This window comes from Aulonocara sp. 'chitande type north' Nkhata Bay, linkage group LG1 (genome assembly GCF_057382095.1).
Source record: "Aulonocara sp. 'chitande type north' Nkhata Bay isolate Kocher_YH1m ecotype deep benthic linkage group LG1, A_spYH_male_GT1.1, whole genome shotgun sequence".
Taxonomy (NCBI): Eukaryota; Metazoa; Chordata; class Actinopteri; order Cichliformes; family Cichlidae; genus Aulonocara; species Aulonocara sp. 'chitande type north' Nkhata Bay.
In genome coordinates this window covers 25554314-25569413 of record NC_141344.1, presented here as the reverse complement: position 1 = coordinate 25569413, position 15100 = coordinate 25554314, and the positions used below count along the sequence as shown (strand labels likewise).

The 15100-nt window shown below is 42.3% G+C and overlaps 2 protein-coding genes across 2 annotated transcripts; both read right to left on the bottom strand.

Moving 5' to 3' along the window:
• Nucleotides 1–5049: 5049 nt before the first annotated feature.
• On the bottom strand, nucleotides 5050–7548 carry LOC147339179 (uncharacterized). Its single transcript, XM_086299129.1, has 2 exons — nucleotides 5920–7548; nucleotides 5050–5331 (listed from the first exon to the last, which is right to left on the bottom strand). Exons 1-2 carry the CDS (start codon nucleotides 7516–7518, stop codon nucleotides 5074–5076), a joined length of 1857 nt encoding a protein of 618 aa, XP_086155255.1. The 5' UTR covers nucleotides 7519–7548; the 3' UTR covers nucleotides 5050–5073.
• A 127-nt stretch (nucleotides 7549–7675) lies between these two features.
• Nucleotides 7676–11398, bottom strand: LOC147339178 (uncharacterized). The gene is made up of 2 exons (XM_086297871.1): nucleotides 11283–11398; nucleotides 7676–9369 (listed from the first exon to the last, which is right to left on the bottom strand). The coding sequence occupies exon 2, from the start codon at nucleotides 8774–8776 to the stop codon at nucleotides 7676–7678; it is 1101 nt and encodes a 366-aa protein (XP_086153997.1). The 5' UTR covers nucleotides 8777–9369; nucleotides 11283–11398.
• Between the last annotated feature and the right edge of the window lie 3702 nt (nucleotides 11399–15100).

The following is a 15100-nucleotide window of genomic DNA, read 5'->3' as shown; positions in this document are numbered from 1 at the left end:
GAGATGTAGAATGATATAATGAGCCCATAACATGTGCTTCAGCTTCTGCTCGAAGTGTTAGCTCAGTTGACATCTCCATCAGTGATTGATAAATTCCCTCAAGAAGTGTGCATAATCTTCTCCCAGAAACATTTTGTTGAACATTATTCATGAGCACTAGAAATGTTGCAATAATGAAAACGTGTTCTTCAAGGTGATGTAGTATAAATTCCAAATTATTTCTACCATTTGCAATTTGAACAGCTGTCGCAAAACAGTTGTCAAGCTCTAAAAAGTACTGAAATAGTTCAGCTGATGCCATTTTGTAAAGGCAGAGAATTCAGAAACACATCATCTCTAAAAATGAGGTTCATTCAAGTTTCATTCTATATTTTCAAAAGATCATTCTATATATTCAAAAGATCATTCTATATATTCAAAAGATCATTCTATATATTCAAAAGATCATTCTATATATTCAAAAGATCATTCTACATATTCAAAAGATCATTCTATATATTCAAGTTTCATTCTATATATTCAAGCTTCATTCTATATTTTCAAAAGATCATTCTATATATTCAAAAGATCATTCTATATATTCAAGTTTCATTCTATATATTCAAGCTTCATTCTATATTTTCAAAAGATCATTCTATATATTCAAGTTTCATTCTATATATTCAAAAGATCATTCTATATATTCAAGTTTCATTCTATATACTCAAGTTTCATTCTATATATTCAAAAGATCATTCTATATATTCAGACTTTGGTTGGAATATATATATAATATTTTCCTAAAGGGCATTCCATAATATATATATATATATATATATATATATGTATATACTTTCAAATTGATGCCAGTGTAAGAGGGTTTAAGAATTTATTGCTCACGGCTCTAATGAACAAAAACTGCTCTTCTGCAAATATAATAAATACAAAGAAGCTGAATTTAAAGTGACAAGTTAGAAAATTGCAGTTTTTTCTAAAGCTGCCATAGGAAGCACCTGACTCTGCAAGGGCAAAGTCTGCAATCCCGTCACATGCTGATTGGTTCAGATTCATCTGAATAACAGCTTTACCCTCTTCAGGTATAAGTTCATGTTTGCGTGCACGTCAATTGAGTCTGACTTGCATTCTAAAGAAAGCTTGATGCTCACATTAGCATCCCTCATGGAGCCCAGGCAGAGGCACCCTGGTCATTTGCATGCAGCACTTACACTTGCATCTGCAGCCTCAAACTTACTGACATATATAAACAGGAAGTAATTTTCCATTGGCGCAACACTATACAGATTTACTTCAATCTCTTCAGTGGCTCTGTCTTTAAGTAGCACACTACACTGAGCACCATTAGCAAGTGCAGTTTAATGCACTACTTTATGTAGTGCATTAAATATTTAAAGCATTGTACTTTTATTGGTGTAAATGCCCAGCAAGGTAATGCCTCATACAGTATCCTCAATCCCACATCATAAAAACACATTTATGAAGTATAATTAAGGGTTAACTACTCAAGTAAAGTGGGATAATTTTACAATATCATTTTATCAAACATGCTCCCTTTTTTGCACTCCATATACACCATTTTTCTTCAGTCAGATGACTCCTTCTCATTGGTCAATTGTAACAACAATGCAAAAAAGAAACCAGGACATTTCTGGTACCAGAAATTTGGATCCTTGCTTATTCAGACATGTGCTTTTAGGGATGATTCATATAAAATAGTGACATCATAATCCTTGGTATTGGTAATAAATTCTACCCTCCATCCCCTTTTCCATCTTTATGTATGAATGAACATGACAAAAGTTCTTACACATCACAGTGGTGATTCCCTTTCATTTGAGTTTAGAGACAGGATGTGCCCAGACATACAGAGGGAGCTAGGAGTAGAGCCACGAGGTGGTTTGGATCTCAGAAAGCCTCCAGGCCCACTTGGAGGTTTTCCGGACACGCCCAACAAGGGGGAGACCTTGGGAGAGATTTTATATCTTATTTGGAACTGGAACACATCAGAAAGCAGCATTACAAAGTTCCAAGAGGACTTTGTAATGCTGCTTGGTAGAAGGACATCTGGAATTCCCTGTTTAACCTGCTGCCACTATTAATAAACTTCAAAGAACCACAAGACAAAGAATGAATGAATGGCTGGATGGACGTATGGATGGTGATTCTCTCAACAGCCTCAGTTCTGTATTTTCTCACGAGTAAGGTTATCCTGTACACCCATTTAATTCTTAATAGGGTCTCTGAAATATAAAGACTTACTGTAGGGCAAATGTCCTTAATTTTGTCTGTGTGAGTCTATAATGGTATATCATTTAGATTTGTTGAACTTATTAATTGTTGTGCATTTTGTGTAGATGTAATCAACTGTTTGCAGATTTCGATCCTGTTGCTCTGGATTACACTGCTGCTCGCTGCTGCTCAAAATGCCAGTGCTATGTTCAGTAGCTTTATGCTGAAATTTCAGTGTGACTTATTCGTTAGGTTACTGTTAAGTCGCACATTTGTTTATTGTTTTTGTTTTCACAAACAATGTTACAGGGTTAGAAGGGTTAAGTTATTACTTATTATTGAGGGAGCATCCTGCTCAACCCGATGTTGTGACATAGCATGTGCTTATATAAACATGTCACATTTCAGTGTTGCCATGTAAACTTGTTTTAATTTTCATGTGACAAATTAATTAGGCTTTTTATAAAATGATGACATATTATAAGTGCAGTGACAACGGTTAATGCCTCTGCTCTTGTCACTTCACACTGTTAATTGCCAGTGGGTGAATCAACTACACTTATTTTATAATTTAATCATATGGTGTTCTAAATACAAGGTTACATTATTTATTAAAGACATAAATATGCACATTGTTTATGGTGCTCTTCTAAAAAAAAGTTTAAACTTTTTCTCTAAGAAGACAGTGATTAAAAATTACACCAAAGACTATTATTTCCATTAGCAATTGGAAAGAGTAAAAATAATGAATGATTCAGTAAAATGTGTCAGCATCTGTGCTTTATTTATTTATTTTGACAAAAATTGAAGAAAAAAGGAACATTTTTATAGATGCTTTTATCCTGCTGCCACAATAATTTGGTAAAATTGAGAAACTTAACAATTAGCCTGTGTAACCCTTTGTGTGAAAACGTTTAATGTTTTATAAATACACCTGGATGCACATTGTCTTGTGCTAGCTGGCTCTTCATCAACAAAATAAGAAAGGCTAGTAGTGGCTTTCCTCATGCCCTTTGATTTCATATGATACATAAGTTGTATTTGCATGTTTAGACCACTGAGACCCAATTCACCACAAAAAGGAAAGCAATTGTAATTAATCATAAGAATTTTTATTACTGCATAGAAACAATAGAAACACATGATCTTCTAGGACAACAGCAACAGCAGGTTTTAATTATAAACAAGAATAGAGTTTCTCATCTTTGCATTTTTAAATATATGTCATAATGATGACCATGTACTAGAACATGATCTGGACCCAGTGACGTTATGGTGGTCTCTCTGGGGAACTTCAACTGGCAGCCAAGGTCTGCTATCATCTGCTAATGACATCTTAATAATAGAAGGGACCTGTCCTTCATAGGACAGCTCACCACTTTCCTCCCTGGGCTATAAGTGGGCTGGCCTTATTTACTTCCAACCTGTGGTACTTTAATATTTAGGCTAGTTTATCTAGTTTAGGGCCTGGTAATACTGTCATCTGAAAAAAGGGGTCTAACCTGGTACTAGCAAGGTATAACTTATGAAGTCCAATGTCTAAAAATGTAGAAATTTTGTAGTAAACCTATGTAAACTATCAACATATGGACTAAACATATAGATTTTTGTTTCCTAGAAATGTAATGTTGTTTTTAATTGGAAAATGCTTTAAGGACCAGATAGCTGCTCCTCCCTGAGTCTGATTCCCTGGAGGTTTCTTCCTGTTAAAAGGGAATTTTTCCTCCCCACTGTCGCCGAGTGCTTCCTCCCAGTTGGTCGTTTGATTGTTGTTTCTCTGTATCATTAGAGTCTTTACCTTACAACATAAAGTGCCTCGAGGTGACTGTTTTTGCATAAGATAGGATAAGATGAGATAAGACAATGCTTGAGACAATGTCTTTACAAAGGACGAGTCAAAAAGTGGAACAGATGAGAGAGTGCATGTGTGCACATTAGGAGTGTTCTGCACTCATGTTGGGTTTGAGATGACTAACATAACAGACGTGCCTTTTTATTAACAGCCACAGCAGTGAGACTGGCATTATTTTCACCTTGTGAGTGAAAAAACAGTGTGTCTGCTGTGGGAAGAACCACAAAGGAGATATCCCAGAAATATTACTTTAGCAGGTGGTCATAGGTCTGTCTGTCTGTCCATGGACACACACAGAAAATAGCAACACAGCAGCAAAAAGAAAATACTGCTTGTTACACACCGGCCCGAAGCCGGGGTGCAACACAACAAAAAGATAAACCCGATACATAATAACGACAAAAAAAATCACACCACGGCAGAATGACGAGAGTTGGTTAATTTATTTACTGAACAGGTAGCGAGCTTCAGGGTGGGCGATGCCAAAACAACAAACAAAACACACTAGAAAGAAAAACAGAGCTAACTTACCTCCCACGATCCCAAAACAAAATACAATTCTCTAACCTGTCTCCCTACCCGAAACAGGAGAAAAGAGGGGAATAAAAGAAAACGGCTTCCCACCCCTACAGCTACCAAGCCCAGGTACAACCCCTTTTTCAGCTTTAATATTGCAGCCCCGTGCAGTCACACACCACGACGGTCCTCAGACACACAGCTCACGGGAAACCAGGAAGTCTGCTCGCCGACCCAGTCCAACCCCTTTTGTAGCTGGCCTCTTTCCTTCCTCCACCAATGGGTGGCCTCCACCTGGAAACAAGCAACACTGAATACAAATACAAACAATAACAACACCGTACCGCAAATAATGACCCTGGGTCATAACACCCCCCCACCTAAAATCATGCATCTCATTAGAGAGATGCTAGACCTAGTATCAAAAACATTAAAACAAACAAACAAATCGAACACTTCCTAGGGGGAAACCAGACTCATCAGTCACTGTCTGTGTCATCACTGATGATCCCCTGCAGGTTGGCCCATTCGGACATTTTCCTGCGACCTCTGTGGGTATTGTTTTCCTGATCACTGTCTGATTCCGAGTTTAGAGTGCGCTGATATTCAGAGGACGGACAGTCCTGTTGTTTCTGACTTGCTGAGGCACCCCTGCGTGTAGGTCGACCTTGTGTGGTAATGATGTTGTTGACATCAAGAGCAGCCAGTTCTTGAGCTTGCTCTCTCTTCATTCTGACCTTTTTCCATTTCTTTTTTTTTTTTTTTTTTTTTTTTTTAAATAAATAGGACAGGGGGAATGAATGAGAGAAAGAGGGGGAGAGAAAGAAAGAAAACCAAAGGGGAGAAGAGACGGTGAGAAGGGGGGGGAAGAGAGAGAGAAAAAAAAAAAGAACTCCTGGGTCACCTGTATGGAGAAAAAAAAAAAAAAAAACAAACAAAAAAAACAAACAGAGGAGACAGCAAACAACAAAGAGCAACATAATAATAGAGAAAACAAAGCACCATCACAATAAACTAGCTAGTCATAGATATCAATATTTACTAAATAATAAACGATATTGTGCAGCACGCAAGATAGACAGCGCACAGTGTGCTTTGAGGCAGCAGCCAAGAAAGCTTTAGTCCGCGTCTGTGAATACCCATGTGTGCATACCTGTGTGGATCAGCATGCTTGCATTCCAAAGGTTTCTCCATGTAATGATCTGCTAGGGAGTGTGGGGGGGCCACAGCCCCGTCCTCCAGGGTGTGAAGCGGGTATGGAGGAGATCAAAACTCCAGACATCCAGAGGCCCTCAGAACACAAGAGACCATGGAAGACCAACAACCTTTTTCCATTTCTGAATAGTTGGCTGACCATGTACACCAAGCTCTTCAAGCTCCTTCTTCAGAACAGCCACCTGGGAGCGGCAGTCCTCCAGCAGCTTCTTGTAATTTCTCCTCACGCCGCAGAGGGCAATATAACGTTCAAGCCTCGCCACCGATTTGTCATCAGACTTTGGTTTTCTGGTGCTCTCATCTTTCTTCACACTCTTCTTCATCTTTTTATCATTTGTTTTATCAGTCTTATTTTCTTTTTCATCTTCCAAAGAAGGTAGTGATGAAACTGAGTCTGGGTCACTGGTTTTCTCTTCCACTTTTGTATCTTCTTTTTCACTGTCAGAAGACTCGTCGCTCCTAATTTTGTCACTCGTTTCTGACTTGCAGTCTCCATCTGATTCGTTTCCTGCATCACTCAGTGGTGTTCTCCTTCCTTCATCTTTACTGCTGGTTACTGTCTCGACGTTCATTCTCACCATTTTCTTTGGACTGTCACTGCAGTTGCTTTCCTCACTGAGTTCCTCATCAGAAGACTCGTCACTGTCAATTTGACGATTTTCATTTCTCTTTTGTTGTGATTTTTTCACCTCTGGCTCTTCACCATCAGCTTGAGATTTGGCATTTTCTTCATCATTGCTGCTTTCCTTACTTTCTGTTTTGTTGTCCTCTTGAACCTCAGATTCTGATGATGAGCTTGAATGATTATTTTGTGATTTCTTTGCCCAGGATTCATCTTCACTCTCACTCATGACCTCGTCATTTCCATTTTCTCTTTTCCTTTTGTTCTGGAGCTTCTTAGTCTCTGAGTCACTTTCACTTTCATCATTATCCTGCATTTTCATCAGTTCCTCTTGCACCACCTGTTTCATGAAAGTTTTTACTTCTGGCCTTAATGAGTCACATTTGTTGTGTGTCTGATATCTCTTTTTTAAAATTCCCAAGGTCAGCGTGCTCAGGTCTGCCTCGTCACGGAGTTGACCACACACAAACCTGCGGATACCTGCTGCCTCCTTCTCCGACACCATACTAAAAACCTTCGCCGTCCCACCATCTACCCCCGGAACAGAACTATCATGCGGCTCAGAGCCGCCCGGAAACATTTCGGATATGTCCACCTCACCACCCAAGCGACGAGCTTGAGCACGAGTAACCACACATGCCGGATAAACTGTGGGGTCACCCAGCTCCGACGGGAATTGGCATAACCGATCCGAAGTAGGACACTCAATAACTTCCGGCATAGCCGGAAACACTTTTCCCCCGGCCAAGTCATTTCCCAAAACAAGATCAATGCCTTCAATTGGCAGCTGATCTCGAACCCCCACCCGCACAGCGCCCGATACGAAGGACGAGGTCAAAGTAACCGTATGGAGAGGCATGCGTAAAAGACTCACCTTGATACCCCACACCAGCAAATCAGAACCACAGTACGACTGCTGAGAAAAAGGCACGACTCCATGCCGCGCCACCGAATGCTTCGCCCCTGTATCCCTCAAGATGGTGATCGGAACCCGGTCCCCCGCATCACCAGACAACGATAAAAACCCCGTCGAAACAAACGGTCGAAACACCTCATCTATCCCCCGCGGAACGACGCCAACCGGCATTAAGCTAGGGCGGGTTACCGCGGAGCAACACTGCACGGCCCCCCCCGAAATGTCGGCCCGCGCCCCCTCCCTCGCCCTCAGCACGGGACAAGAAGCAACGAGATGACCGAGCTCATGACAAAAAAAACATCGGCGGTCCCCAGCGGCCACCGTAGGGCTACGCCGCGAGAGCGGGGGAGAACGCCCCCCCCCCCACCTCCGGCAAAACTCTAGAACCCCGACGTAACGGAGGGGAAAAACCCCTCTTGTGCGTCAAAGCAAACTCATCTGCCAGAACCGCCGCTTTCGCGAGGGAAACGACCTTCTGCTCGTTCAAATAAACAACCACCCGCTCCGGCAGACACCCCTTGAAATCCTCCAATAACATCAACTCCTTCAACTGTGCAAACTCCTTAACCTCACTAGCCTGGCACCACCGATCAAAGAGCAAACCCTTCTCGCGCGCAAACTCCACATAAGTCTGATCCCCCCCCCTCACACACTGCCGAAACTTCTGACGGTACGCTTCAGGCACCAACTCAAAAGCACGCAATACGGCAGCCTTAACCACACCATAATCTAAGCTCTCAGATGCTGACAGGCTAGCCCACACCTCCTGAGCCCTACCCACCAGCCGACACTGCAACAGCAAAACCCAGACCTCCTCCGGCCACTTTAACGCGGCAGCCACACGCTCAAAAGCAGGAAAAAACGACTCCACCTCTGATTCACAAAAGGGCGGCACCAATTTAATGTGCCTCCCAACATCAAAATCCTGACGGAGAGCCGGGGCGGGACCAGGCGCCGGCGGCGCAGGGAGCACAGAGGGCGCAGGCGTGGGCGGCGTAGAGTCAGGGGCACGCGGTGGAGGTCCGCGCTCCAACTCCAACGCCCTCACCCTCAAATGCATCGCTTCTACCTCCAACCGGTGACTACTCAACTCCACCTCCTTAATGCGGAGCAACAACTGGAGCTCCTCCGCCGACGACCCCACCACCGGAGCAGGAGGAGCCACAGAGGGGGCGGCCACAGGAGGAACAGACAACGGAGCCAACGGCTCCATAGCCGCCCCGCCCGTCCCACCAACAAGCGGCACGCTCGACAGCAAACCCCGCTCGCTCAAAGCCACCGTGACAAGCTGTCGCAAATCATCCTTTTTCACCCCCGCCGGCGCTCGCACATCAAAACGGCCCGCAATAAGCAGCAAATCCTCCCTCCGACACCGACTCAACTGCTGCAAGGAAGGCGCCTCGGCAAACTTATCCACATCAAACTCCATCCGCGGCCACCCACACAAACAACCCCCAAAAACACAAAAAAACCCCCACACACCCACACGAACCCCACTACACACAAACGACCCCGAAATCCCTCAAACGGACGAGCCCCCATTTATGTTACACACCGGCCCGAAGCCGGGGTGCAACACAACAAAAAGATAAACCCGATACATAATAACGACAAAAAAAATCACACCACGGCAGAATGACGAGAGTTGGTTAATTTATTTACTGAACAGGTAGCGAGCTTCAGGGTGGGCGATGCCAAAACAACAAACAAAACACACTAGAAAGAAAAACAGAGCTAACTTACCTCCCACGATCCCAAAACAAAATACAATTCTCTAACCTGTCTCCCTACCCGAAACAGGAGAAAAGAGGGGAATAAAAGAAAACGGCTTCCCACCCCTACAGCTACCAAGCCCAGGTACAACCCCTTTTTCAGCATTAATATTGCAGCCCCGTGCAGTCACACACCACGACGGTCCCCTGACACACAGCTCACGGGAAACCAGGAAGTCTGCTCGCCGACCCAGTCCAACCCCTTTTGTAGCTGGCCTCTTTCCTTCCTCCACCAATGGGTGGCCTCCACCTGGAAACAAGCAACACTGAATACAAATACAAACAATAACAACACCGTACCGCAAATAATGACCCTGGGTCATAACATGCTTCAAACACGATCTTGGGACAATGTCAGGAGAATCAAGTCAGGACATTGTCAGCATTTGCCCTTTCCCACACGTAGCACACAGCAGAGGATTCTCCACCTTAGATATATTCTCACTACTGAGGATAGTGTGCTTTCTTTAGACAAGAGAGCTGCGTGTGTGTGAAGAGTTTACATGAGACAGCCCACATGATGCCCACTGCTCACTGTAAATTCATGGGACAGTTACCTGTGCTACTTTCACCTGGGAATGATCTGACATTGTGCCGACTTTGTTTAAGGGAACTCGTAGGGTAAAATCTATAAGATGTCCCTCCTGATTTGGACATTTGCATTCTCATGTAGCATTGTGAAAAGTTCAAGGTTGCAGTGTGTACGTGTGTGTGTGTGGAAAGGGTTACACAGTCACACAACTTTACAAGTGTGTGCCTGATGATGAGCGTGGTCCGACAGCTCATTGGCATTGCTGCTGCTGTAAGCCTATCGTAAGATGGTCTCTTGCGTATAGCTGTTCTGACTTAGAGGAACATATAGAGACTCCACCAACTAGCACCTACACTCCTTCCTCAAATTAATCCACTGAGCTTGTGCATGACGTGAATCACAACATTGTACAAGGTGCCTTTATTAAACAGCTTGTTATTCAGTCAAAACAATTAGGACTGTGCATTACACAGTGGTATCCTGGCAACTGGGTATGGCGAAGCAGAAATAGAAAGAGACAGGGAGAAACAGGCCCATACAAGCTGCCATAACTGATTTGTTAAATTTGACTTCAGGACTGTTGATCTACTTATTTGTTTTGCCTGCAATGGATGCGGTAAGTTTATGGGTGAGATTGTCCAAGTTTCAAGCAGAGGCACAACTGTGAGTCCAACCCACAGGCCCTTGATAGAGCCAAGCAGCGCTACAGGGACTTGCTACAGAAGATAATTTTGACAGTGGCTCGAGGGCTTTTCGCTACAGTTATTTAGTATTCCCACCACACAGACGCACAGGCGTATATGAATGTGCATGTGCTGCCCATATATCTTCGCATCTTACCAACACATGGCGCACGTATGCACACAGACATAAAGAGATGCTGTACTCGTCTATCGATTGCTTTCTTTTTGATGTTGAGTGTGTCCCTGACAATAGCATTATTAATAATAGTAATAATACTGCTACTACTAGTACTACTGCTAATGATAATGATGCAATTAGGCTTCACACGATACCCTTTGTTTTTGTTCTTAAAACACATATGCTTCCACATTACTATACAAGAGATGCAGGCAAAAAAATGAATGAATACATACTATATAGAAAGAGTGTTACACTTTATAAGAAAAAACAGTACCTGTAATTCAAAACACACAGGATGGAGATCACCTATTTCTTTTTCTTACTACTTTTGTCAGTTCGTAATCAGACGATCGAGTTTTTATGGGTAACTAAACACTCACTCCTTGAGGCTAAAAAACATATTTGTTCAGCATGACCATGTACTCTACTATAATATATATTATAAATGGATGGCATCCTCATGAAATGGAAGAAGAATTGCAGGCAAAACAACATTATGTGGTCATTATTTAGATTATTCTTGTGGTTTGACCTTTACCAAAGGGTTAAAATAGATTAAATTTATATTAGGAGGTTAATGGACAATGTCTTTATTGCTAAACTAAATGAAAACACATTAAAAGTGATACCCGTAGATGTAATGGTGCACAAGCACTTAACATGTGCAGACACACACACACAGACTCACGCACACGTATCACTTGTAGATACACATCATTAGCCACAGCAGGTTTTAAAGTGGCAGTTTAGGATGACTTGTCACTCACTCTGCTGCTTCCACCGCGCTACATTCAAGGCTGCCAGGCCAGTAACGACAGCAACGGCGGCTCCCACCACACTACGCTAACAGCTAAGCAGAACATAAGGTGACATTGACACAGCCATTGCACCAGCTCTGACTCTGCCCATGACGTCAGTGTCCTTCGAAAGGGAGCACATGGGATGTGGGCTGGCCGAATCATGTGATCGGCCATCCCTATCTCTATTTGTCAGAGCCTCGGCTGTAACGCGCCTACCTGTGTGCTGAGAAGTGGGGTTGATGCATGATGCACTGCGTACCACAAGTACCATTCAGAGAGAGAATGAAAGACACAGTCGCACAGACAGACAGACAGAAAGGACGACAGAGAAGGAGAGATATAAAGAGCTGTAGCTCTGGCAGTAGAGTACTGTGGCTTTATGCCGTCAGTCATGAAGCGTCCATAAAGCATTCAGAGATAAGACTTAGCAGCATTTAAAGCACATGGTTATAAATGATTGACCGTGACCTTAATGTCTCGGGGGGGGGGGGAAGGGAGGGGAAAAACAAAAGGAGGAAGTGGAGAGGGGGGGGTCAGGAAGCTGGAGGAATGGATATAAAAAGATTTAAGGGACAAGAAAAGGACGGAAATGAAGACGTGTGATATAAAAGGATGTTAAAGGCGTACTGTCCAGAGTGAAGTGCAGTGATAAAGAGAGTGTCAGACTGATCATAGTGTCTATAAAGATGTTAATAGGAAGCATAAGGAAGGAGAGGGAAAACGGTGACTGAAAAGACAGTTGAGAGCACATCTTTCATTTCTTTTTTGGTTTACTTACATTGTTTTGAAACGAACATGACCAGAATATGACCATTTGACCTTAAAGGCCCTTTCTACTGAATATTTTAAACAAGTGAATAAATCAAAAGGCAAAATAACGGACACCGTTTGAAAACCAGCTTTTAAAAAAATAAATGGGTGAATTCTGTTCTAAGGAGCTTTGATCCTTCATCTTCTTTCTTTCGCGTCTGCCAGGGTCATAAAAAAAGTGTTTTTCTAATGTATGCGTGTGATATTTGATTTGTTTATTGTATTACTGCGCCTTTTTAACATCTCCATTACAGTTTATTTGATACAGCTGAATTGCATTTCGGCATACCTCTGCACTTTTTTTACACCTGTGTCTGTTTGCAACTCAATTAGATATGACATTGTATTTGACTCAAAGCTGTTTTCACAAGCAGCTGCAATTGGGGGCGAAGGCAGCGCTGCTACCATGCTTGTCAATAAAACCATATTAAAATGAACACATCATAATTACTGCCTCTATTATCCTTCAAGATCTAGGACAGAGGCGCCCGCTCGTAATTGGCTGACTAACTACCCCATATGTGCATGGCCAATAGAAATAATTGTCCTTGTGTGTAGCGCTGACATGTTAACAGAGTCATATCACAGTTTGTGACTAAAACAATCACTTTCAAGGTGCTCCCAACCAACATATTCCAATTGGCAATTATTGGTTCGGCTACACAGACTGTTGCAAACATTATTAACAAACTGCTGCATGAAACAGCGCAGCTACATTTATGGACTTATTCCAGCTAAGACTGGTTCAACAATTGCTATAAAAACAGCCTCACAGGAATCAGGAAGGCAGCAGCACTTGTTTGTCTTGTGTATAGGAAGCTTTACCATCACTCTAACAACCTGGTGATCAGTAAGCACAGACAGGTGTTTTGGCTATTCACAACATTATGCAAAATATCCATAAAACCGGATCCTTTCATACATTTGATAAACAAGATGAAGTGGACTCTTTCGCATATGGCGCCCGCTGCAATCTTGCAGTGGCTCTAAGCTGCTTGAGTGGATATGATTTATTCACGATTTTAACTTTGCGAGTAGTCGTGGCTTAGTTTCAACACTCCTGTTGCCACACACACAAAAAGAAGGGAGAGATTAAGAGACTAATGCTTTTAGAACCAAGTGAGGCTGTTGGTCGGTTGCAAGCTTTGACACTATGCTGTTTTAAATCTGCAGAATTGAAGAGCTTACAGAGGTAAAGATGTAGTAATTCTCTCATCTCCTAAAGGATTTAACAGTCCTCATGATGAAGGAGGAAAATGAATCTTTGATTAATAGTTTGGATAGGGCTATGCACAGATGTAGATAACATCATTCTAATCTCTTCCTCTAATGTGTCACCCCCTCCACCCCCTCCATCCCCACCCCTGCATTTCTCTTCGCTCGTGTGTACAGAACAGCATGAAAAGGCGAGGCAGATTGTCCAGTGTTTGAAGATAGATTGTTTTGTAAGCCAGCTGTGAAACAGGGATGACGCTGTGAATAAGTTACATACTCAGATCAGACCCCAGTGCTTGTCTGAAAGATGTGATCCAAGCCTTCGTCTTCTTTTGCTTCCAAGTAGATTAGATTAGAGGAGGGTTTTTTGGGGGGTGGGGGGCATTGAGTGCTCTTTACTTTCTTTTGCTCGGAATAAAATCTTACTTTAAAGTTTTATCTGCAAGCGCTAACCTTTCAACTGCAGATCTTTTTTTCTTTTCCTTGTTACATTTCTGTTATTCATTATCCCCGGTGTTGACCTACACTGTGTCTTCAGAGTGTTTTCAGATATTAATGTGGCACAAATGTGAAGTCTTTGCTGAATATTCCTTTTGCTTATGGAAGCTTTAGATAATCTTCTGATACAATCAAATAAAAGGGAAACTGACATTTGCGAACACGATTTCCCTTCCAAACAGGCTTTTGAATTCACAGAAGTAGGATTTTCTTTTTTTTTTTCATGGTGCTGAAGAATTGCAATAGTTATAATGAGCTGCCTAAAGTTTAATTTTACCCAATTATTCCGCGTTCCTGAAAATATGACACAGCGGGACTTAAACGGTCTCTTACTCTTTGCTGCTGTTTTGATTATCAATTAAGCTTAGTGTGATTAAAATCGGTCTGAAGGATGGCCGGACTGGTTGGAAACAGAGTGACTCATCAATAGCCACATTCATCAATAACTTCTCTAACTATGCCACCTCCTCTTCATTTCTGTCATTTACTTTTCTCTCGCCCTTGCAATCTGCTTTTCTCTTTTCCCTCTCGACCGCTGGGCACAGTTCAATTCATGCATATTATACTGTGCATGTCGCACATTGTGCACAGCTCAGGGCTTTCCTGAGTTAGGTTTTGGGTAATGATCAAATTAATTAAAGAACATAAGCTACAAATCAACATCTCAATTGTTTCTTTTTGGAGACAAAACTTGGGCACATACATGTATATGATTCACTATTCATCATCTAAACACGGGCCTGAGTGGGATTTTTGTTTGTGTTTATAACTGTGTGTGTGTGTGTGTGTGTGTGTGTGTGTGTGTGTGTACTGTAGTTGACTAAATGGGTGGCCGTGTGATAGAAGCTCATCAACTGAGTGATAATCTAATTACTGCTGCGGACTAAGATAGATGGAGCCACGCAGCAAAACACACATCTTTGTAAGATTTAATTTGCGTGGTAAAAGCTACACAAATAATTTAGGCCCTTAGAAGAGATATGAATTTTGATGCAAGTCTATTAGTTATCGCAGCTCTGAAATGGGGTCACATAACTCACAGCGTGCCAGCCTGTCGACAAACTGAGAGTCTGTGGCAACAAACTAAGAAACAAATTGAGTAGCGTTACTCCAGGATGTGATTAAAACCAAAGGAGAGTGACATTTTGAGAGCTATTAGTAATTGGTGACAAATGTAATGGCTGCCAGTGATGGATACAGCTCCCTCACCTCTGCCTTTATGTTCAGCCTGAATCAATTTTTTATCCGGTCTCTTTTTTGTT